A 21,043-nucleotide genomic window follows, 5' to 3' on the forward strand; every position below is an offset into this window, starting at 1 on the left:
ATGGGGTTATAGCATTATCTCAATATGTAGTGCAGTTGAAGTGAGATCTTGATTGGGAGAGCATTTTGTAAAAGTTGTCTGTAGCTCAATGTGAATTTTAAATAGAAACCCTTTGGACAGCATTATTTAAAGACATTGCTATTCTCTAGGTCCCCCACAATCTAGTCTCAGTCAATTTAATGACTGTATCTCTCAAAACTCCTCTTAGCCCAACTCTTTCCCAAATGAGTTCCCTTGCTCTTAGACATGCAGCACCATCCGCCCCTTCTCTTCGCCCCAGCTCAGCTCTGCTTAGATGGTCCTGGCCCTTTCTCTGTGCCTCGCAAACTTTAGAGATCCCTGATCCCATGCTTGAGGATTCATAGGTCCACTGGGCCCGTTTCTTCAAATAAGGGTGTGGGGCTAGATGATTTGGGTCTCCTTCCAGCCCCCGCATTCTGTGATCCAGCCATAGCCACCGTGCTAACAGTAAATCCCAATTTGGGAGGATGAGAACAATGTTTATTATCTAGCCATTTTTGAGTAACTGCTAAAAAGAAGTCAACGTAAGAGTATGAGTTAGCAGTTTACTCTTTGTGATAGATAGGGCTATATCTGCAGCAATATTTAAATGAACTAGAGCATCAAAGTGAAATTTGATACCACTGTTTCTTCATCATAATTGACTGTTATTGAAGAATTACCATTTGTTGAGTGCTTGCTGTGTGCCAGGAATTGTTAGAAATTGCATATTACAGTATATTGGGCATTCTGATGGATGCTTTGTGTTGGATGCTTAAAGTTGCCTCTAATCTCCACAGAGCCTTACAAAGCAGATTTATAGATGGAAAAATTGAGGTTCAGAGAGATTAATAAATCACCCAAGATCATCTGGCTACTAAGCAGCAGAAGCAAGTTCACATCCAGGCACGTCTAACTACGAAGCCTGTGATGGCTTTTGTTTTCTCCTGTGCTGGCTCTCTTCTTGGCCAAGGCTGCTTCTATCTCCTGAGCTTTGCCAGAAATCTGAAAACAACGACAATGGTTAACAAGAGCAGCCACCAGGGACTGAGAACTTATTCTGTGCCAGTGACTGCTCTGGGGATGCTTTTTAAACACACTACTAACCCTCACAGCGTCCCTGCAGGGTGGGGGTGGATGTTAGTAGTGGCCCCGCTTTATAGATGGCTAGACTAAGACTTTCATATTGTCACATAAATTCACTGAAATCCACTGGCGGGCTGTTACCACCTAGCTTACTCGCAGATTGTCTTTTTATTGTTACTAGGGAGATAGGACTAGCTGTGTTCTTGACACAAGTCTGGGCTTGACCCTAGAGTAGTGATTGGTCCTCTCTGTAGGTGAGGTGGCCAGTCTGAAAACTGCAGGGGGAAAACCTACCTGGATTGAACACCCTCCCACCTCCAGCATGTGGGAGGCTCGCAGTCTTTTTTTTTTTTTTTTTTTTGTAATATATTTTATTGATTTCAGAGAGGAAGAGAGCTGGAGAGATAGAAATATCACTGATGAGAGAGAATCAGCCACTGGCTTCCTTCTGCACGCTCCCTATTGGTGATTGAGCCCACAACCCACATACCAGGTATTGAACCATGACCTCCTGGTTCACAGGTCGACATTCAACCACATCAGCCAGGCAGAGACACCCAGTCTTGGCTGCCTCCCCATTCACCTTCTCTATGCACCTACTCTCTTATCTTAGTGCAAACTAAGAGTGGAAGGAAAACTAGAAATTCACCACACAGTTTGCCAGGCCTTCCGCTTCAGCCAGAGGAGGCAGATTGTGTTGGTGGGAGTCATTAGAAAACAACTGCAGGCTCCGCTTTCAGATCCGGGAGCCTGTGGGAGTTGGTAAGTCAGGTTGGCTGCGTGTTTCCGTTGCTGTGCCACAGTGGGGAAGTATAGCCAGGCCTCTCCGTAAGGAAGCTCAAGGGAGCCGTGGACATGCAACAGCCAGATGGGTACTGGCAACTGCCTGGGCCCCAGCAGGAGCTGTGGGCACTTGAGGCTGGAGACAGTCTTCAAATGCAGCCTTGGTTCTTACCAGCTGTGGTTCTTACCTTTGTTCCCCATCTCTGCAGCCCCTCCTGTCAGCAGTGCTTCCTGCCCCCCACCCACTCCTTGGCAGACACTGCTCCAGCCTGATGCCTGAGGCTCTCACGTGAGAAGGCAGAACTCCCACAGAAGTGTCCTCCTCATTCTCTCTCCTCCACTCAACCAGGCGTTAGACCAGCCACAGCGCTAATGCTTTCCCAAGAGAAATAGGCCAGGGGAAGCTGGCATCCCCCCTAAAGCGCGTGGAGAGGAGCAGGGGCCACGTGAACGCTGCTCGCAGTTCGCCTGCATCGCGTCCTCAGAGTCTAAGGCTCTAGCACAGGACCCACTGGGCCTCTCCCTTCAGATCATCAACACAGGGCCAGTGTCCTCCCCAAAACGGAGGGCCAGCATGCACATCAGGCAGCCCAGAAAGAAGGGGGCGGCATTCCAGCCTGGAGCTCGAGAAGCTGCTCAGAGCCCTTCAGGATGGGGCGTGGTCAGCAGAATCATGAGGTTCGCGGCCCTCCTAGGCTAAGGTGACCAGACGTCCCGCTTTTTAACAATTTGTCCCGCATCCCACTGCGTTTTAAAATCGGGACTTTTTTAAAACGCCGCGGGACGCGGGACAAATTTTTAAAAATCAGGACTGTCCTGCCAAAAGCGGGAAGTCTGGTCACTTTAGCCTAGGCCTTCTTCTTCAAAGCTTTCCTAGGCTTCTCTGAAGACCAGGAGAGGAGGGGCAGGGCAGACTCATGGCACAGGCTGGTGACCCTTCTCTTCCCTCCCCCTCCCTCCGCTTTTTAGATCTCTCCTCCACCCTCTGACATTCCAACACCGTCAGCACACCCATACCCGCTGTGGGCTGCCCCAACCTCCCCACTAGCCCTCCCATCCCCTCTCCCCAGCCCCAGACTCATGTTTCAAAATAACTCAAATTGCTAAATGTTGGCTGAATTGGGGGAGAGGAAGAATGAAGTTAGAAAGGGAATATATTTTATACTGACTGATACTCCCCATTCATTTTGCTATTAGTATTTGCCACTCTGCTAAGGGATTACATGAGGTAGTTCACCTTAAGTGTTTACTCCCATGTCGGACACATAGTTAGTGCTCACTACACAGTAGCTAGGATTGGTTGTCTCTCTTTCTCCTTTTTTCCTGGGGTTTCCACTCAGCTCTTTCAGCCCCAGCCCCTCGGTGGACAGACCTGGGAGCGGCCTAGGCCGAGAAGCTGGAATAATGGTATAGGCACCTGTTACTAACACTCACCCAGTCTTCAGAGCTTTTGTGGCCTTTGCTGGTGTGTCCTGAGGATCAGGTGTGCTGCCTGATTTGGCTGCTGCAACCATGGAGCCTGTGTGGTGGGCCCGGGACAGAATCCTCTGGTAGGGGGACCTTCACCATCTCAGGGAGACCCGCAGCATCTTGTTCCTGCTCTGGGCTTGGCTTCCCCTGCTAGAACCTTTCCTACCTGTCCAGGTGTCCTGAGAGAGCGGGTTCTACTCCTGGAGACAGGTGCATGAGGGCAGGAAGGGATCATTTAGAGAAGACAAAGGAAGGAAGCTGACTTTCTTAAGGTCACACAGCTGGTTGGGGTATAGCCGTAGTAAGCACCAGAGTCACTGACTTGCTTCTGTGCTATTTTATCCTCTGATGCTATCTTCTGTTTTCTCCTGTGCCAGCTCCCTTCTTTTTTTATTATTATTTTTTAAATTAAAAAAATTCTTTATTGATTAAGGTATCACATATTTGTCCTCATCCCCTGATTCCCATCCCCAAGCCCTCCCCACGTATGCCCCCACCCCCCTGTTGTCTGTGACCACTGGTTAGGCTTATATGCATGCATACAAGTCCTTTGGTTGATCTCTCTCCCTTCTATCTCCTGAGCTTTGACAGACACCAGGGACTGGGAACTTATTCTGTGCCAGTGACTGCTCTGGGGATGCTTTTTTAAACACGCTGCTAACCCTCACAGCGACCCTGCAGGGTGGGGGTGGATTTTAGGAGTAGCCCCGCTTTATCGATGGGTAGACTAAGACTTTCATATTATCACTTGCCTCAGGCCACACAGTTTAGCATCAGAGACCACAGCAGAGCAGCGTGTTCCTGGCGATGGGGCACTGTGGGGTTGGGAGCCGCAAGTACTGTTCCTGCTCCCTGAGTTGATTTCCCAGGCTCCCACGGACCTGCGTACTCACAGTGCTCACTTCATGGGCTTTAAAAAAAAAACTGGGCACAATTGGCATGGCCCAGCAGAGCGGAGGGAGGAGGCCTGGCGTTTGAGAAGGGGATGGTTGGATAAATACACTTGTGACCCCAAACTTCCCTCTGCAGGGATGATACTGATAATGAAGTGAGTGTGAACTTGAGGATTGTTGCTAGATGATGATAAGAATGTGCATTTTGCTAATTTAGCTATAATCAGGGTTTCTGGCTCTGCTTTCTTTTTGCATGTGACTTTTATTGCAGAAAGCTGCTCTCAGCCTGTTCTCATTAAATCCCAAATTAAGCAAGAACCCCAGCGGGAAGAGAACAGCTCCAGGGGACCAGGCCTTTCTCGTTCACACTGTGTGTGAAGTTGGGTGTATTTATTTTATTTGGTGTGTGTGTGTGTGTGTGTGTGTGTGTGTGTGTGCATGTGTCCCCTTTCGAGAAAACTTAAAAATAACTTTCTGTCAAAGATGTGGGCACTCAGGGATGTGTTGCTGAGCAGACACCCTCCTCCCACCCGGGGTCTGCTGCTCTGCTGATGTGGCCAGGCTGGTGTGGGCAGCTCCTCTGCATGTAGAAGCCCAGCCTCTCCTTTAATGTGTTTTCCAAGAGGAAAGGCCCAGGAAGCCTTTGGGAGGGAGAGGCTGCCTGGTGCTTGGGGAGAACTCGGTTGTGGGAGGCAGAGCCGGCTGGCTTTGCATGATTTCACTTGGAAATCCAGGGATGTTCCTCAGAGAAACCCAGAGAGTGTCCCCCTGAGCAGAGCACCATTATGCCCATTTCACGCTGAGAAGCAAACAGGAGAATGGATGCTCAGGTTCCATGCCGGGTGTAGAACTAGACTGGTATGTGTATTGAACCAGTTACCTGTGGCACCCAGAGGGGTGGATAGTTTATGGTGTGGCTTGTTCACCCACTGCACTGCGCTCTCTGCGTCCTTTCCCTAACATTCACACCAGTCGCTATGCAATAAAATTAAATGAACTCATAATTTGGAAATGATTTTTAAATGTTTTTTTTTTAACCCAAAATTCTATTCATTTATGTATTCCACAATTATCTATTGAGAACTTATCTGTAATTCTGCTTATCGGCATTCTAGGCATTGGGGATACAGCAGAGGAAAACACACAGGACCTGTGACCTGGTGACGCTCATGTTCGGGGCGGGGGGCGGGGGGGGGAGGGAGGGGGAAGCGGCGGGGAGACAGGTTAATCATATAACCATACAACTGCCTGGCTGCCAACTCTGATGCTTGGAATCTTATGTGCTTCCCTAACTTTGGGGCCTGACCTAACTTTGATGGGACCAATGTCTGTGTTATTTCCAATCAGCCATTTTGTACTTGGCAGTTGTTAGGTTTTTGTTTTTGAGCCTATGTGTGGGAACTTAAAATTTGTTCTTTTAAACGTCCTCTCAAGCTCTGGTCCCTTTTGCTGACCTTTCAAGGTGTCGCATCCAACGTGGTATCTGTTCCTACTTGCTTAGTATAATCCACCGATTTGATAAATAAACCTTCCATGATTTTGTCCAGGTCAACTGAGTTTCCCATCCTGTGTCCACTACCAGAGACCTCTGTCTAAGGAGACTTACATGTGCTTTACCCCCATTCCTCAGTGGTGAATAGCATTGTGGGTTTGTTTGTTTTTTTAATTCTTCCCTCCTTTGTTAGCCATAAAACATTCAAATATTTACTATGTTCAAGATCTTTCAGAATCTGGGTGTAAGAACTTAAATGGCCGTGTGTCTTCATCAGTGTCTGTTTCAGGCCTCAAATCTCTCTGGTCCACATTTGTTCAGCTATTTTCTTTGGAAGAAAAGATGGTAGATTAGGTACTGATTCACCTCTTCCCCATCCCCGTTCAAAGCTGCACACCACTGCCTTCATAAAACCACTTTTCCACGTGTGTATCTAAGGAGGTTAGAAGGGAGGGCCGTCGGCGAGAGACTAAAGCAGCAGTTCTCAAAGTGTGCCCTGGGCACCCTTCTCAGTCCTTGTGGCCATGAGTCCAAATCATTTTTGTAATAAAATGTTGTAAAAAAGAAGGAATTCTCATCATTTGCAGCAACCTGGATGGAATTGGAGAACATCATGCTGAGTGAAATAAGCCAATCAATGAAAGAGAAACACCACATGACCTCACTCATTTATGGATAATAAAGAACATTATAAACTGATGAACCAAAAGATAGATATAGAGACAGTGGAGCAACGGGCGGACTGTCAAATTGCGGTGGGGAGGGGAGGGAGATCTGGGGGAGATAATAGATCAAAGGAAGGACTTGTATACATGCATATAAGTACAACCAATGGACATAAAACCCTGGGGAGGGAGGGTATGTTTGGGAGGGAGGGAGGGGGGCAAAAAAAAATCAATAAAATATATTAAATTAATTAATTAATTAATTAATTAATTTAAAAAAATGTTGTTTGCTTTTTTCACTCACCTTCTCTCCCAGTGTACAACAGAGTTTTCTAGACCCTACAGATACTAATACTGTGATGTCACAACAGATTAGATACAGAAACAGATATGAACATTTAGGTGTCTTCCATTAAGTCAGGCAGCAAAAACAAACATCTCTTCTTATTTTGTTTTTGTTTTGGAAAAAAAATATTTTTCTTCTTAAAATGTTATGTTAACACATAATGGGATAATTGATGCTTTTAAACGAACCAATATTATTTGGTTTTAATCTCTAATACAGTAGATATTGATAGCAATAAATTACAAACAAAAATTCTTTGGGATCCCCAATAATGTTTAGGACCATGAAGGGGCCCTAGGATCAAGAGGTTTGAGAATGGATGAGTTAGAGGGAAAGGGTCATTTAAATGTTATGAGAATACCAGTTACTCAAGAATGAAAAGTTTGCCGAAACCGGTTTGGCTCAGTGGATAGAGCGTCGGCTTGCAGATTGAAGGGTCCCAGTTCGATTCCTATCAAGGACATGTACCTTGGTTTCGGGCACATCCCCAGTGGGGGGTGTGCAAAAGGCAGCTGATCGATGATTCTCTCTCATTGATGTTTCTGTCTATCCCTCTCTCTTCCTCTCTGTAAAAAATCAATAAAATATATTTTTTTAAAAAGAATGAAAAGCTTAAATTAATGTCATTGACAGTTCCGATGTTCTCAGTCTGTCCCAATGTGTGAGTTGCATAGAGCGTGAGATTCCTCTGGAATGATGGCAATCCTTCTGTCCCTGGAAGGAGAGGGACTGGGGTAGGCATCACCTTGCTACCACGTTTTAGAGGTGTGCTCCAGGAGTGCCCCTGAGGCTCCCAGGGGCCAGGACCAGTGCCACTGGGTCCTCTGCACTGAGTGAAAACAGTCTGTGGAGCCTGGTTGAGATCCCAGCCCAGATTCCCTAAGCCTGGAGTTCCCCCATCCATCTGCTCGCTGGGCTTGCCTCCCACTCCAGGGATCATAACCAGGGTTTCCTCAGTTTGAGGAGGAAGGATCAGGATCTCAGGAGGCAAATGTCCCACGAGCCCTGGGTGGTAATCCCAGGCCAGATGTGCCAAGGGGCGAGTGGTATTCCAGGCCAGATGTAGAGTTGAGGGTGTGCCCAGCCCCCCCAAGGGCTCCGTTCTCTGCTCGACAGCCTCCTCCCTGTGCCCCACACTCAGCCTGGAATCTGCAGCTCTGTGGAAACCCACGAGCGTCCTTCCACCCCCGGTTTCCCCAGGACGCCATTGAGAGCCTCTGCAGCTGGCAGCCAGGGGTTTCAAAGGTCACCGCAGCTGGGCGGATTAGAACTACAGATCTCCCTGACCGGGTGCAGCTAGCTGCTCAGCGGAAGGCGAGTTGCAACATCTGCGAGCAAAGTCAACCCCCCTCCCCCCCAAATTTTTTCAGTCTGGTCCTGGGCTCTGGGGCGTGCCAGGCTCTCCTTCCGTCTCTTCCTTGGACCGACCTCCGACAGGAACCTCCGCAGTACAGTGGGAACGCGTGGCTGTCCACGCGCCCCGACTCATGTGAGAACGGCCGGAGGAAGAGGCGGACGGTAAGGCGTGTCTGTGCTTTGGTGTGCGGCTCCCACGGCGCGTCGGCCTGGCACAGCCCACAGCACTCGGGGATTAGGAGCAATCAGGGAATTTGTCAGGATTGGGGTTCCGAGGAGAGAAGATTAAGGCGGGGAGTGGAGCTGTCCTTGCCTGGCGGTGTGCTGCCTCTGACGTGCGTGCGTGCTGTGGTCTGAAGGTGGGTTCACTGCTGGCAGCCCTTCCCGGTAGGGAAGGCGTGGTGTTTCCTGGATGCCCTGCCCACTGATCCTGACCGGTGCCTAAAGGCAGCCATCGCTTAATATGAATGCATTTTGGGCAGGAGAGGGGTCAGCTGGTTTCTCTGAGCCCGTTCTGCCACTCAGCTCGATCCCTGGTCTTTACTTTTATTCTGAGTCTTTCTGCCCCAGAGTTGCACTTTGTTTTGGCCACAGTTAAAAATGTTCCTTTCTGGGTTCAAGAGACAATTTGTAGTGCTTTTGATCAAATTAAAGTCAACTTAACTTAGTGCTGCTTTAAAGGACTAATACATTCTGTTACTTGTGGAAACCTTATTTGGGGGTGAGCTTTGGCCCAAGAATTGTGTGTGTGGGGAGGGAGGAAAGGGAGGGGTGATGGACTGCTTCTAGCTCTCACACCACTGCTCTTTTGGACCCCCCTCCATTTTTTTTCACTTCTTACTTCTCTTTCCCCTGAGCATTCTTGAGTAAAACCTTCTAGTTTGTTTGTTTGATTCCAGCCACTGAGCACCGCTCTGCTGATTGAGAAGCTATTGCAGGTGTTATTGATGGGGTGTGGTCACCAGGATGGACGAGGGATTAGATAGAAACAAGGATGGTTTAGTTTAATTTTTTTTTTTGATAGAGCATTCTAAATACATCAGTAGCCATTAATTGGCAGCAAGAAAGGAATCTTTATATATATATATATATATATATATATATATATATATATATAATTGATTTTTTACAGAGAGAAAGAGAGAGGGATAGAGAGTTAGAAACATCGATGAGAGAGAATCATCGATCAGTTGCCTCTTGCATACCCCCTATTGGGGGTGTGCCTGCAACCAAGGTACGTGCCCGTGACCGGAATCGAACCTGAGACTCTTCAGTCCGCAGGCTGACGCTCTATCCACTGAGCCAAACTGGTTTCGGCAGGAATCTTTTTATGTGTTGATGACAGGGGATGGGGCATTAGACTGAGGAGAGCTGTTTGGTGTATCTGGCCGGCCAGAGACTGGGCTCTGGTCCTGCTTGCTCAGTAGTTCCCCCATCTTGCAGGGGAATGGATGTCTTCTGGCTGCATTGACTTGCCTGTTCTGTTTCTAACCGTGAGGCCACACCTCCCCTAAGGATGGATGACTCTATCTTCTGTGTTTAGGCCTAAGCACCTTTCTTTAAAAAATTTTTTTAATTGATTTTAGAGAAGAAGGTAGAGGGAGAGCTAGAAACATCAATGATGAGATAGAATCATTGATCAGCTGCCTTCTGCATGCCCTCTATTGAGGATTGAGCCCACAACCCAGGCATGTGCCCTTGACCAGAATTGAACCAGGGACCCTTCAGTCCACAGTGGATAGTTTAGCTCTATCCACTGAGCTAAACTGGGTAGGGCCCAAGCATATTCCTTTTGATGATAGTATCCGGGGCCTTCGGGAAGTTTAGGTGGACCTCACAGGTCATAGATCAAGAGGCTTTGTAGAGGGTCCTAAGTCTGATGTCACCACTCCCAGTTTCCAGCTCCTCTTAAAGCAGAGGCCAAAGAGCCTGTGTCTTCCAAAGCCAGGCCTGAGAACAAAGGGGAGGCACATTCCTCTCTGCCACTCCCAGTATTCCTCTCTGCAAATGCCTCTGCCTATTGCATCTCTCTTTACAGGGAACAGCAGGAAATTCCTCATCTAGGTCATGGGCTTTGGCTTGCTTTCCACTTTTTAGCTTAGCTTCTTGACCTTGGACAAGTGTGGTTGGCTTTCTGAGCCTCGGTGTCCTCATTGAAAAAGGAGCATAGCCAAAACTGGTTTGGCTCAGTGGATAGAGTGTCGGCCTGAGGACTGAAGGGTCCCTGGTTCAATTCTGGTCAAGAGCATGTACCTTGGTTGCGGGCAGGTCCCCAGTAGGGGGTGTGCAGGAGGCAGCTGATTGATAACTCTCTCTCATTGATGTTTCTAACTATCTCTCTCCCTTCCTATCTGTAAAAAAATCAATAAAATATATTTTTAAAAATTTTAATAAAAAATAAAAAAAGAAAGAAAAAGGAGCATAGTCAGAACTGCCTTGCAGGACTGTGGGGACTGAGTAAGACTGGTGCCCAGCACGGTGTCAGCGGCACACACCCTGCCCATTAGACGGTGCTACTAGAACAGGCGTGACAATCCTTCTTGCCCATCTTTTCAGAGCCCTGCCATCGGCCTCTACTGCAGTTACACAGGTATCCACTCAGCTACCTTATCCTGAAGAGACCAGGCTGGCCTGGGCACCTTGTGTCCGAGGCGAAAGAGTCTGGGTCCTGTAGGGGGAGAAACTGGCTTTCCTTCGGGAGCTGGATGGTGATATTGACAGCCACCACTTAATATTATAAATCCCCTTTATGCTGTACTATGTGTTTTATACACACTCCATTCAAATCCTCCTTCAACTATGTGAGACTGGTATTATCATTCCCACTTTAGGGAAAAGAGGACTGAGGCCAAGAGAATTGAAGTTCCTTGCCCAGCTCACAGTTAGAAAGTATAATGCCACTTGATTTATGGCAGGATCTGACCCTCTTGATGCCTACCCCCACCTCCACCCCACTCCCCACCCTCCTGGTGCTATCAGCACAGAGTGTATCTGTCACTTCACCTCAGTGGCAGTGGAGGAGGGCAGAAGGAGCAGTGTCCCTTTTGGAGTATGGTCCTAGGCAGCCCTGCAGGATATAAGAGCCCCCTCCCTTCCCTACTCATCTTACTCCATTCACTACACACATGTGACTATTCACTGCCAAACCCTAGCACCTATCAATGGTAGATTGAACATCTACCACATGCCAATAGCTTGGCATGTGGTAGATGTTCAATAAATAGGTTTTAACATTTTTTTTATTTTTTCAATTATAGAATGACATTCAATATTATATTACTTTCAGGTATACAGTATAGTGGCTAGACACTTATAGAACTTACAATGTGTCCCCCCATAAGTCTAGTCCCCACCTAGCACCGTATGTTATTGACTACTAGTATATTCCCTGTGCTGTACTCTATTTACCATGACTATTTTGTAACTACTACTTAATCCCTTCACCTTTTTTACCCCCCACCCTTTCTCCCATCTGGCAACCATCAGTTTTGTTCTCTGTTTCTATGAGTTTGTTTCTGTTTTGTTCTTTAGATCCCACATAGACATGAAATCATATGCTATTTGTCTTTCTCTGTCTGACTTATTTCACTTAGCACAATACCTCTAAGTCCATCCATGTTGTTGCAAATGTAAGATTTCAAATTTTTTTTATGGCCGAGAAATATTCCATTGTATATATACCACATCTTCTTTATCCAACTGTCTATTGATGGACACTTAGGTTGCTTCCATATCTTGGCTACTGTATATGAAATGCTCTTCTTTGTCTCTTGTTCTAGCCTTTGTTTTAAAGTCTATTTGTCTGATATAAGTATTTCTACCTGACTTGTTTCCCTACATTTCCATTTGTCTGAAATATTTTTTCCATCCTTTACTTTCAGTCTCTGTGTGTCTTTTGATCTGAGGTGGGTCTCTTGAGGGCAGCATATATAGATCTTGTTTTCATACCCATTCAGCCACTATATGTCTTTTGATTGGAACACTTAAAGTAATTATTGATAGGTATGCAATTTTTGCCATTTTATTATTCATAATTTTTATTTTCTTCTTCTTTTCCCTCTTAAATTTAACATTTCTTATAATACTGGTTTGGTGGTGATGGACTCAGTTAGCTTTTTTCTCGCCTGGGAATCAGTCAATATGTTTTAATTGAGTGAATGAATGTATCATGATTCATGTCATTAAAATTATATCATGGTTACTTTGAAATGGTTCTGCAAATACATACACAAACGCAATGATATGACACAATGCTAATCATTAAATCTATGGAATGAGTAGTTGAGGTGCTCATTTTATTATTCTGCTTTTTTGTGTCTTTAAAATTTTCCATAATAGAACTTATTTTTAGCTTAAAATTTCTATATTATTAATTTTCTACCATTATTTTTCTTGTAAGTATACAGTCATATTGCCTGATATTCCATTTGTTTAACCCATCTTACTGTTAGATATTTAAGGTTTTTTTGTTTGTTTGTTTGTTTTTTCTATTTCTATTTACCTGGATTATTTTTCTGTTTCTTTTGCTATAAATAATGTGATTAGTATTCTCACATACAAATTTTGGGCCACATCTCTGATTGCTTCCCAATCACACATTTCTAAATGTAAGATTACTAGGGAAAAGGATGGACATTTGTTTAGAATCATTTTGCCAAATTGCTTTCCAGACAGATCACACCAATTTCTATGCCTCTGGTTGGGTACCAGCATGCCCACCTCACCACAATCTCACTGGCATTTTGTTATCACTCCTTTTAAATATCAATTTAGTTTGTTCCTAAGATAATAGCTTATTCTTAAGTTGCACTCTTGGGTTCTTATTGTGACTAGACAGTGTCCATTTGTAGTGCTCATTTGTCTGTCTTTTATGAGCCATCTAAGGAACAGCCTTTTCCCATTTATCTGTCAGGCTGTTTTCTTACATGTAAAGTATCCTATCCTTAAATTTTTTAAAAAATATATTTTATTGATTTTGCACAGAGAGGAAGGGAGAGAGATAGAGGGTTAGAAATATCGATGAGAGAGAGTCTTCAATCAGCTGCCTCTTGCACACCCCCTACGGGGGATATGCCCGCAGCCAAGGTACATGCCCTTGACCGGAATTGAACCCAGGACCTTTCAGTCCCCAAGCTGACTCTCTATCCATTGAGCCAAACCGGTTTCGGCCTATCCTTCATTTTTTATTGTAAACATTTTATTCGAGATTATCATCCATCTTTTAATGTTTTCCAGAGTATGCTTTAACATACAGAAAACCTTAATTTTTTATGTATGTGGGAGCAACTTTCATTTTCTCCCTTGTTAACCCAACTTCAAGGCCCCCTTCTCACCAGCCAACTCTTGACTGCTTACAAGAGGTCACAGGGCCCCGTGGTTAAAACTAGGGGCTCTGGTGCCAGACACCTGGGTTCAAATGTCAGTCTTGCCCCTATTAAATGCCAAGACCTTGGACAAATTTCTGAATCTCTCTGCACATAGTTTTCTAATCCATAAAGCGGGGTGATGAGATTATTTATCTTACAGTGTTGTTGTGAGGAGCAAATGAGCTATTATTTATAAAGTGCTTAGAACAGCTCCTGGCGTACATAAAGTGCTACATAAGGTTTGCTTTCGTTATTACCGACTGCAGCAAACCCTTTGGAAGGGATTTTGTTTGCAAAGCTAATGTGGTATTAGAGAAAGAGAAAGCTGGATCTGTCCAGCAGGATGTGCCCTGTTAAACAAATCTAGGTGTTTGTTATTTTAACTTCAACTTCAAAATATTATCTCCACTTTATTTTTATTAGATGCTATTAAATTTAAACAAACTAATTACATGCTCACCCAACTCACAGCTTGGGATTTAAATGTGTGACTAAAGGTCCCCAAAAAGCGAACAGGACATATAAACCAGACATATTGTTCCTCTTCTGTTTGGCGGATGTTTGTCGTATGCCTGCAGTAGGCCAGGAGCCGTGGATTCTGTAGAGAATAAGACACAGTCCCAACCTGGAGCCTTCCCAGCCTGGTGAAGCTTCCGCCTGGACTTCGAACCGGGAGCAGGGATACCTGGCATGTATTCTAGGTGGTGGTTGAGGGTGTCCAGTGACCTTGGCTGGGATCTGACCACTCAGGTTCTGTCACTGATGCCTGTGTTCCCAGCCTGGTTCTCCAGACTTTCCAATGAGTTTAGGGAGCTGTCCCCTAACTCCATCTTCCTAACGGACCCCTCCTCTCTTTAGGAGAGCCAGAGCTGGTTTCTGTGGTAACGGAGAACTTGGATTCCTGCCTGTTACTAATCCCTCTTCTGGAATCAGTCCTGTCTCTTTGGGCCAGCTGACTCTGCCAGTCCCCATCGGTAGGCATCCTGTCTAGTCCCAGCGAGGCCCTGGGCGGGGAGTCAGAACCCAAGGTGTTCTTTCCGGGATATCTCTGGGCAGGTGACTTACCTTCTGGGCCTCAGTTATAAATGAAGGAGTTCGCCTAGATCTGTGGTCCGCAAACTCATGAGTCAGCAGAGCCAAATATCAACAGTACAACGATTGAAATTTCTTTTGAAAGCCAACATTTTAAACTTAAACTTCTAACGCCACTTCTTCAAAATAGACTCGCTCAGGGTGTGGTATTTTGTGGAAAAGCCACACACACTCAAGGGGCCAAAGAGACGCATGTGGCTCAAGAGCCGCAGTTTGCCGACCACAAGCCTAGATAATCTTAAAACACTCTCTTCTCTGCTGTCCTGTGACCCTTGAGGCTTTTTCACAGTCTTTTCCCCAAAAGTAGGATGTCCTCCCTAGCCTTCCTTCTCTTCATTCAACCACACACACTCACCTCACCTGGAATCCTGTCATATTGATCCCAAACTACTTTCTTTCTCGGAGTCTGTATCCTGTTTTTCCTTTAGCTCGTGAGTTCTCACGGTGCAAGCAAAAGCAGCTTTTCCTTTCTACCGCCCATGCCTAGATGTTGATTCTGAAGGGTCAATGACTGATAAATACTAATTTTAGATACGTATTGTAAAAACTCAGAGGGCTGTTTGGTTTCTCTGTTCTCACCCCACTGCCCCTTTCCTGGAAGTTCTCCATGGGGTTTTGTGGAGGCCGGGGCATGGCCCTGGGAGCTGGCGTCTGGGACCAGCTGGGCCTCACCCGGGCAGCCTTGCGTGCAGAGGACACAGATCCTTTTGTTCCCAGAGGAGCTCCAGGTGGACCCTGACCTAACGGGGCACCCGCTCCCTGTGACACTCACAATCCCGGGCCCAGCAAGCACATGGGGCCGGCGGCTGTCCGAGGAGAAACAGGACTGCACTTTATCTCATCTGACCTGCCTTCCTTCCTGTTTGCAGACGATGGGGGATGTGAAGCTGGCTGCCTCGGCACACGTTTCCAAAACCTCCCTCAGCGTGGATCCCTCCAGAGTCGGCTCCATGCCCCTGACCGAGGCCCCCGCTTTCATTCTGCCCCCTCGGAACCTCTGCCTCAGAGAAGGAGCCACCGCCAAGTTTGAAGGGAGGGTAAGACGTGGGCTGGATGGGAGGCTTGGGGGAGGTGGAGGGAGGTAGACTCCTGCTGGAGCCTTTTCCTCACCAGGATGGATCTGGTAGAGAACCTGGTTTGTTTGGGACCCACATGTAAAGTGAATATATACCATTTGCCCTGTTTATTTTGTTTATGGTTGACTTTGCTGTGTTGGAGGACTCAGGGAGGGGGTGTGGAGGGACACCAAAATGTTTTGCTGTTAATGTAGGTCCTGTCTGGGTATGCACTACCTGATCATAGGTCATAAGAGAACATATATGCTGGTGTTCTGGGTTAGCCCAGAACAGATTGGGTTCAAATCAATGCCTTAGAATATGGACAATTAAAAACTGACTATAATTTTTCTTTTCCGTCCTCCCTGGAAGGAGTGTTTACTTAACTAAACTTCTCCTGTATCCACTTGGTACACCCAGTGCAATGGGGTGGGGGGTAGGACTCCTTCTTCTGCTAATGAGTATTGGTCTCTTTCCTTTACTGGGTCCCCATTTCTTCTGCTACAAATGGGCATGGCAATCCCTTGTCCATCCTGTACCAGAAGGGCGGAGAAGGTGGGAGCATTGAAGAATAGCTGTCAGAATATCTGGTGTTATGCCCAATTGGAGAGGCTTTCCGTGAGCTGCTGCCTCAGACCACCAGGAAATCACATCATCCTCTTGATGTGGAGATGCGTGTGGAAGTCAGGGGGCTCGCAGGTAATGGTTGTCCTGGATTCAACATGGAGGTCTACCCCAGGAAATGCTTTAGAAGCTAGAGGACTTTGATCAGAGCAAAAGATAGCTCAGGTGGTGGGAAATTCATAGGCTGCCCTGTGAATCTACAGTTGACCCTTGAAAAATACTGCGAGGTCCATTTATACGTGGATTTTCCCCCCAATAAATATACAATCAGCCCTCTGTATCCCCATGTTTTTTATCTGTGGATTCAGCCAACCATGGGTTGAAAACAGTATTTTTTTTATTTGCAGTTGGGAATCCACAGACACGGAGGGCTGAATTAAATGACATGTGGATTTTCAGCTGTCTGGGGTCAGCACCCCTAATCCCCATATTGTACGGGGTCAACAGTGCAGTTTGGGAGCAGGCCCCAAAAAGCTTGTGGAAGGAAGGGATGAACACCTCGCTCTTCCCGGCTGACACTGGGCCCTGCCTTTGTTCAGGTGCCAGGTTTGGCTGGTGGGTCCTCCGGAGAGAGGGCAGGGGCTGTGCTTTGAAAGTGGCCCCGGAGGCCCTGCACCATGTGCTGGCACAGGCCTGTTTAGTGAAGGCTGCTGGCTGGTAGTTGTGACATAACAGTCCTTGTCGTGTCTGTTATCTGAGGAAGTTTGTGTGTGTTGTCGGGGGGGGGGGGGGGCGTGCGCGATGCTGCTGAAGCGTCTGTTTCTTCTCTCCGGGCACCACCAGGATGAAGGCTCTTTTCTGTTGTCCTGGCCGCCATCACCACATCCCCACAGCTGGCAGGGCAGATGCAATATGAAGAATCCCTGGGGCATCAGAAAGGGCTTGGATAACCATGAAAAGGAAGGAAGTGCTGATACATGCTTCAACATGAATGAACACTGGAAGCATCATGCCAAGTGATAGAAGCCAGACACAAAGGCCGCATAGTGAATGATTCCATGTATATGAAATGTCCAGAACAGGCAAACCCAGGGAGACAGAAGGTGGATTAGTGGTTGCCAGGGGCTGGGAGGAGGAGTGGAGAGGGACTGCGAATGGGCCCATGGTGTCTTTTGGGGACGATGGAAATGTTCTGAAATCATACGGCGATGATGGCTGCACAACTCTGTGAATACATTATAAAACACTAAGTTTGCACTTATAAATAAAAAGTGAAAAATTTAAAGATGCCTTTGCAAACGGATCTCATCCCTATACCTATCCACTTGCCTTTGGCCTCTGAGATGAATACCTTCCTCAAATTCAGGCAGACTGGAGAGGAAGAGATGACTTTGCTTCCTTAGAGTATGTTGGTGTCCTTGCTTCCTTTGTGACTTTGAGGTCATCATGGCTTTGAGTTACTTGATTTGGAACTGTCAGGGAATGGACACTGGCCTGGGAGCCAGTGCTGGAGTCCTTTGTTGCTGTCATTGTCTGGTTGGAGAGGTCACACCTTCTAAAGATCTATTTCCTTATTCTGTCTATGTAAAACCCTAATATGCAAATTGACCAAATGGCAGAGTGACCTGCGAAACAACCAGTGAGTGGAAGTAGGGGGGCGGCGAGCCAGCCAAGGTGGTGCCAGCAGGCAGAGGGAGGCGACTGGAGGCAGAGGTGGTGGGGGGAGGGGCTGGCATGTGTGCAGTGCCAGGCTGCCAGCCAAAGCAGTGCCAGCAGGGACCCTCCCTCCCATCACCCTGCCAGTTTCCCCGCAGATCGGCCCTGATTGCGGGCCAGGCTTAGAGACCCTGCTTGTGCACGAATTTTGTGCACCGGGCTTCTAGACAGAGAAAAGCAGTTTCTGCACTTCTAGTCTACAGGGGTGTGAAAAGAAAATGAGCAGAAGAAGAAAATGGTAAAAGCGCTTAATAAAGTTAAAAAGTATAGTAACTGTTTTATGAGGTGAAATTCACATCATGTAAATGTAACCACCTTAAACAAAGCAATCCAGTGGCATTTAATGTTTTCACAATTTTGATTGCAGTCTTCTTAAAGTATAGCAGTCTCCATGTGAAAGTTTTGTTCATTTTAATGAAATAGTTGACATATGTCACATGTGGACTACATGTCAAAATGGATGTGCTACTAAGAATTCAGCCTGCAGAGCTACTTTCCTGCTAACCACCTGCCTGGGACTAACCCAGAGCAGCACCATGGCAGCCGGTGAACGGTGGGCACCCAGGGAAGATGGCTCCGGAGAAAGGGTAGAGGGAGTGCCAGGCTCCGTCTGCAGACTTGCAGAGAATACAGAGGGAAAGACTGTCATAGGAAGTGCTCTGTAGACTAGCGTGCTGGGAGTGTGTGTCATCACTGCAGCAAGGACTCAGGGGGACATTTTGCATTGGGGAAAGGCAACCTCAGATGATTCCAGAATGAGGAAGCTAGTTGTTTTGACACCAGAGGTGAGGTTGTCAGGGGTATTCCTGACCTGGAGCCCTCAGCGAAGGGCAGGGTAAGGCAGTGTTAACCTGAAGAGGCATGAGCGTTGAGCAGGAGTTGCTGGTATGAAAGCCTGAGCTCCCAGGGGGTTACCCACTGAGCGTGGTCCGTGTTTCTCTGGCTTCATTGTGCGGCCGCTTGACCCTGTCTGCACCTGACTCCTCCCTCCAGGTCCTGCTCTAGATGCTCAATCTACACCAGACCAGTGCTGAGTCAGGTTCACAGGACCTCTACTCTTCAGTCACTGGGCCCTTAGAGAATCTCTTACAAGTGAGTGACTTTTAAAAATTAAGCCTTCAAGCTACTACTTGGGCCCGGGCTGGTGCCCACTGTAGCTGCCAGGAGTCCTTCTCTTCCATGTGGTGGCCCCTGGAAGCTCTGCCTGCTTTTCTCATCCCCCACCCTTCCCTCCTTAAAGTTGCCACCAACAGCTTGAGCCCTGAAGCCACGGTGTGAGGGGCCTAGGATGTAGAGGGAGGGCTTCTGTGACTGTAGAAATACAATGGACACCACCGATGTGAGAAAGTTGTAAAGGTTTGTTTGCTGCCACCTCCTGACGCTGGCAATTCGAGGTTGGTTTGAACTGCACTTTCTGTTTTTATTCCTGAAAGAGGTAAAAACAGCTGCCTGTCCTGCCCCCATTTCCTTTTTTAGGCCTACTTTTAAGCCAAGGACTTAAATGACCATTTTCTCCAATAAAGCTCCTCTTTCTAGCAAGAAGACTTGGTGACTTTAAGGTGGGGCTACAGGTGGCCCTTGTGGTTCCTGTCTTGTTCTGAGACACCTTGCACTATGAGAGGTCCGGCTCTGTGGGTCTCGGTCCCTCACGTCTCCTAGGGTTTTTCTAGTTTGTGGCAGATACGTGGGACGGCCAACACATAACCCATTACAGGTCCCCTTTGCCCCTGCCCTTCTCCACTGTAGAGGCCACTGTAGGGCTTTCCTTTGCAGCTAAGTGTGGCAGTGACACGTTCTGGCTGAGGTCTGCTAGGGAGTTTCTGGGAAAGTTCTTGCTTTTCTGATTTTTTTTTTTTTTTTTAAGAGAAGGTCATTACTGCTGCTCTCATATTCCTCCCCTTCCCACCTTCCAGCCTTGAATACAGATATGATAACCAGTGCTCAGGCAACTGCATTAAAACCACGAGGCAACAAGCCAGAATATTAAGGTTAATTGGTGTGTGTGTGTGTGTGTGTGTGTGTGTGTGTGTGTGTGTTGGCAGGGGGGGGGGGGTCAGCAGTGGATAGAGCACAAAGACCAGTAGCTGAGAGATAAAAGTCCTAAGGATTAAAGACTTTCTCAGATAGGATCTTTGGCTGTGATCATTCACACAGGAAATTTTACAAAAAATATAACCTAATAAGATGCATGTGGAGGAACTGTCGCTTTAAATGATGGGGATAAATAGGGAAGCAGTCAAAGCACAGAGAAACACAGAAGAACACTTTCAGACCCTTACCCAGTCTGCCAACAGTGAGGGGAGTGCCCTATTATGAGTTGAACGTGGCCCTACAGTGAAGCATTCTAGAAAGATCTGTTCCTCCTCGGCTGTGGCCATCTGGCTTGAACCAACAGTGTCTAGGATTTCTGAGTGGAAGTCAACCAAGTGGAGTCAAGTGGTAAGTTAATGTCTCTGTAGAACAACCGCTATTTGATCAGAGTCTCCCGAACTGGCCAAAACTACATTCCTTTTCGGACTCTGCCAGCCTCGAGCTCAAGGAGGTGATCTTGAAACGGTGGCTCTGTATCTCATCACAGCCATCTTGAGATCCAGACAACCCACCTCACGTTCTCGAAACCCCTGTTCCTCCTTCCTGCTCTCCCCTGGCCTCAGAGCAGGCAACCTGTCTACCCAAAGCATGTGCTCCTGGAACTGTACCATCCCCTATGTTCTGGCCCCTCAGGATCCCAGAATTCTTTACCAAATGGCCCCGAGCCTGCTTCCAAGGCCTGTGTGGGCCTCCTCCAAGGAGAAATGAGTGGGGCACCCATCTGCTTGGCGGGATGAGACGGTAGATACAACTTGGATGCATCCGAGCACCCTCTGTGCGGGATGCAGCTGGACCGGGAAGAGTGGTGCGCTGACCTGTGCCGCTGCCTGGGAGCACCGCTCGGCCCCGGGCCACGGGGGCCTCGATGCACAGACAGCCAGGCCGGGGGCTGAAGGAACCTCCTCCAGCTGTTCTGTGGCCCATGCAGGTGCCGGTGGGCTGCTTCCCCACCACAGTTAAGTACGAAAGGAGCAATGGTAGCAAAAATGCTGAAATTACTGGGGATTTCTTCCCCTCAGCCCTGGAATTCATGCTTATCAGAAAAAGCAAACACAGTGTTAGGCCCTG

General features: G+C 47.2%; 1 protein-coding gene across 1 annotated transcript in view; it reads left to right on the top strand.

Moving 5' to 3' along the window:
• Positions 1 to 8,185: 8,185 nt before the first annotated feature.
• The window catches only part of MYLK (myosin light chain kinase), a 182,589-nt gene continuing 169,731 nt past the window's right edge, over positions 8,186 to 21,043 (top strand). The window contains exons 1-2 of the mRNA XM_084871493.1: positions 8,186 to 8,253; positions 15,419 to 15,586. Of these exons, the coding sequence (XP_084727619.1) occupies positions 15,422 to 15,586 (165 nt within the window). The 5' untranslated portion in view covers positions 8,186 to 8,253; positions 15,419 to 15,421. The remainder of the gene's footprint in view (positions 8,254 to 15,418; positions 15,587 to 21,043) is intronic.

Source organism: Pipistrellus hanaki (genome assembly GCF_964339955.1).
Source record: "Pipistrellus hanaki genome assembly, chromosome: 2".
NCBI lineage: Eukaryota > Metazoa > Chordata > Mammalia > Chiroptera > Vespertilionidae > Pipistrellus > Pipistrellus hanaki.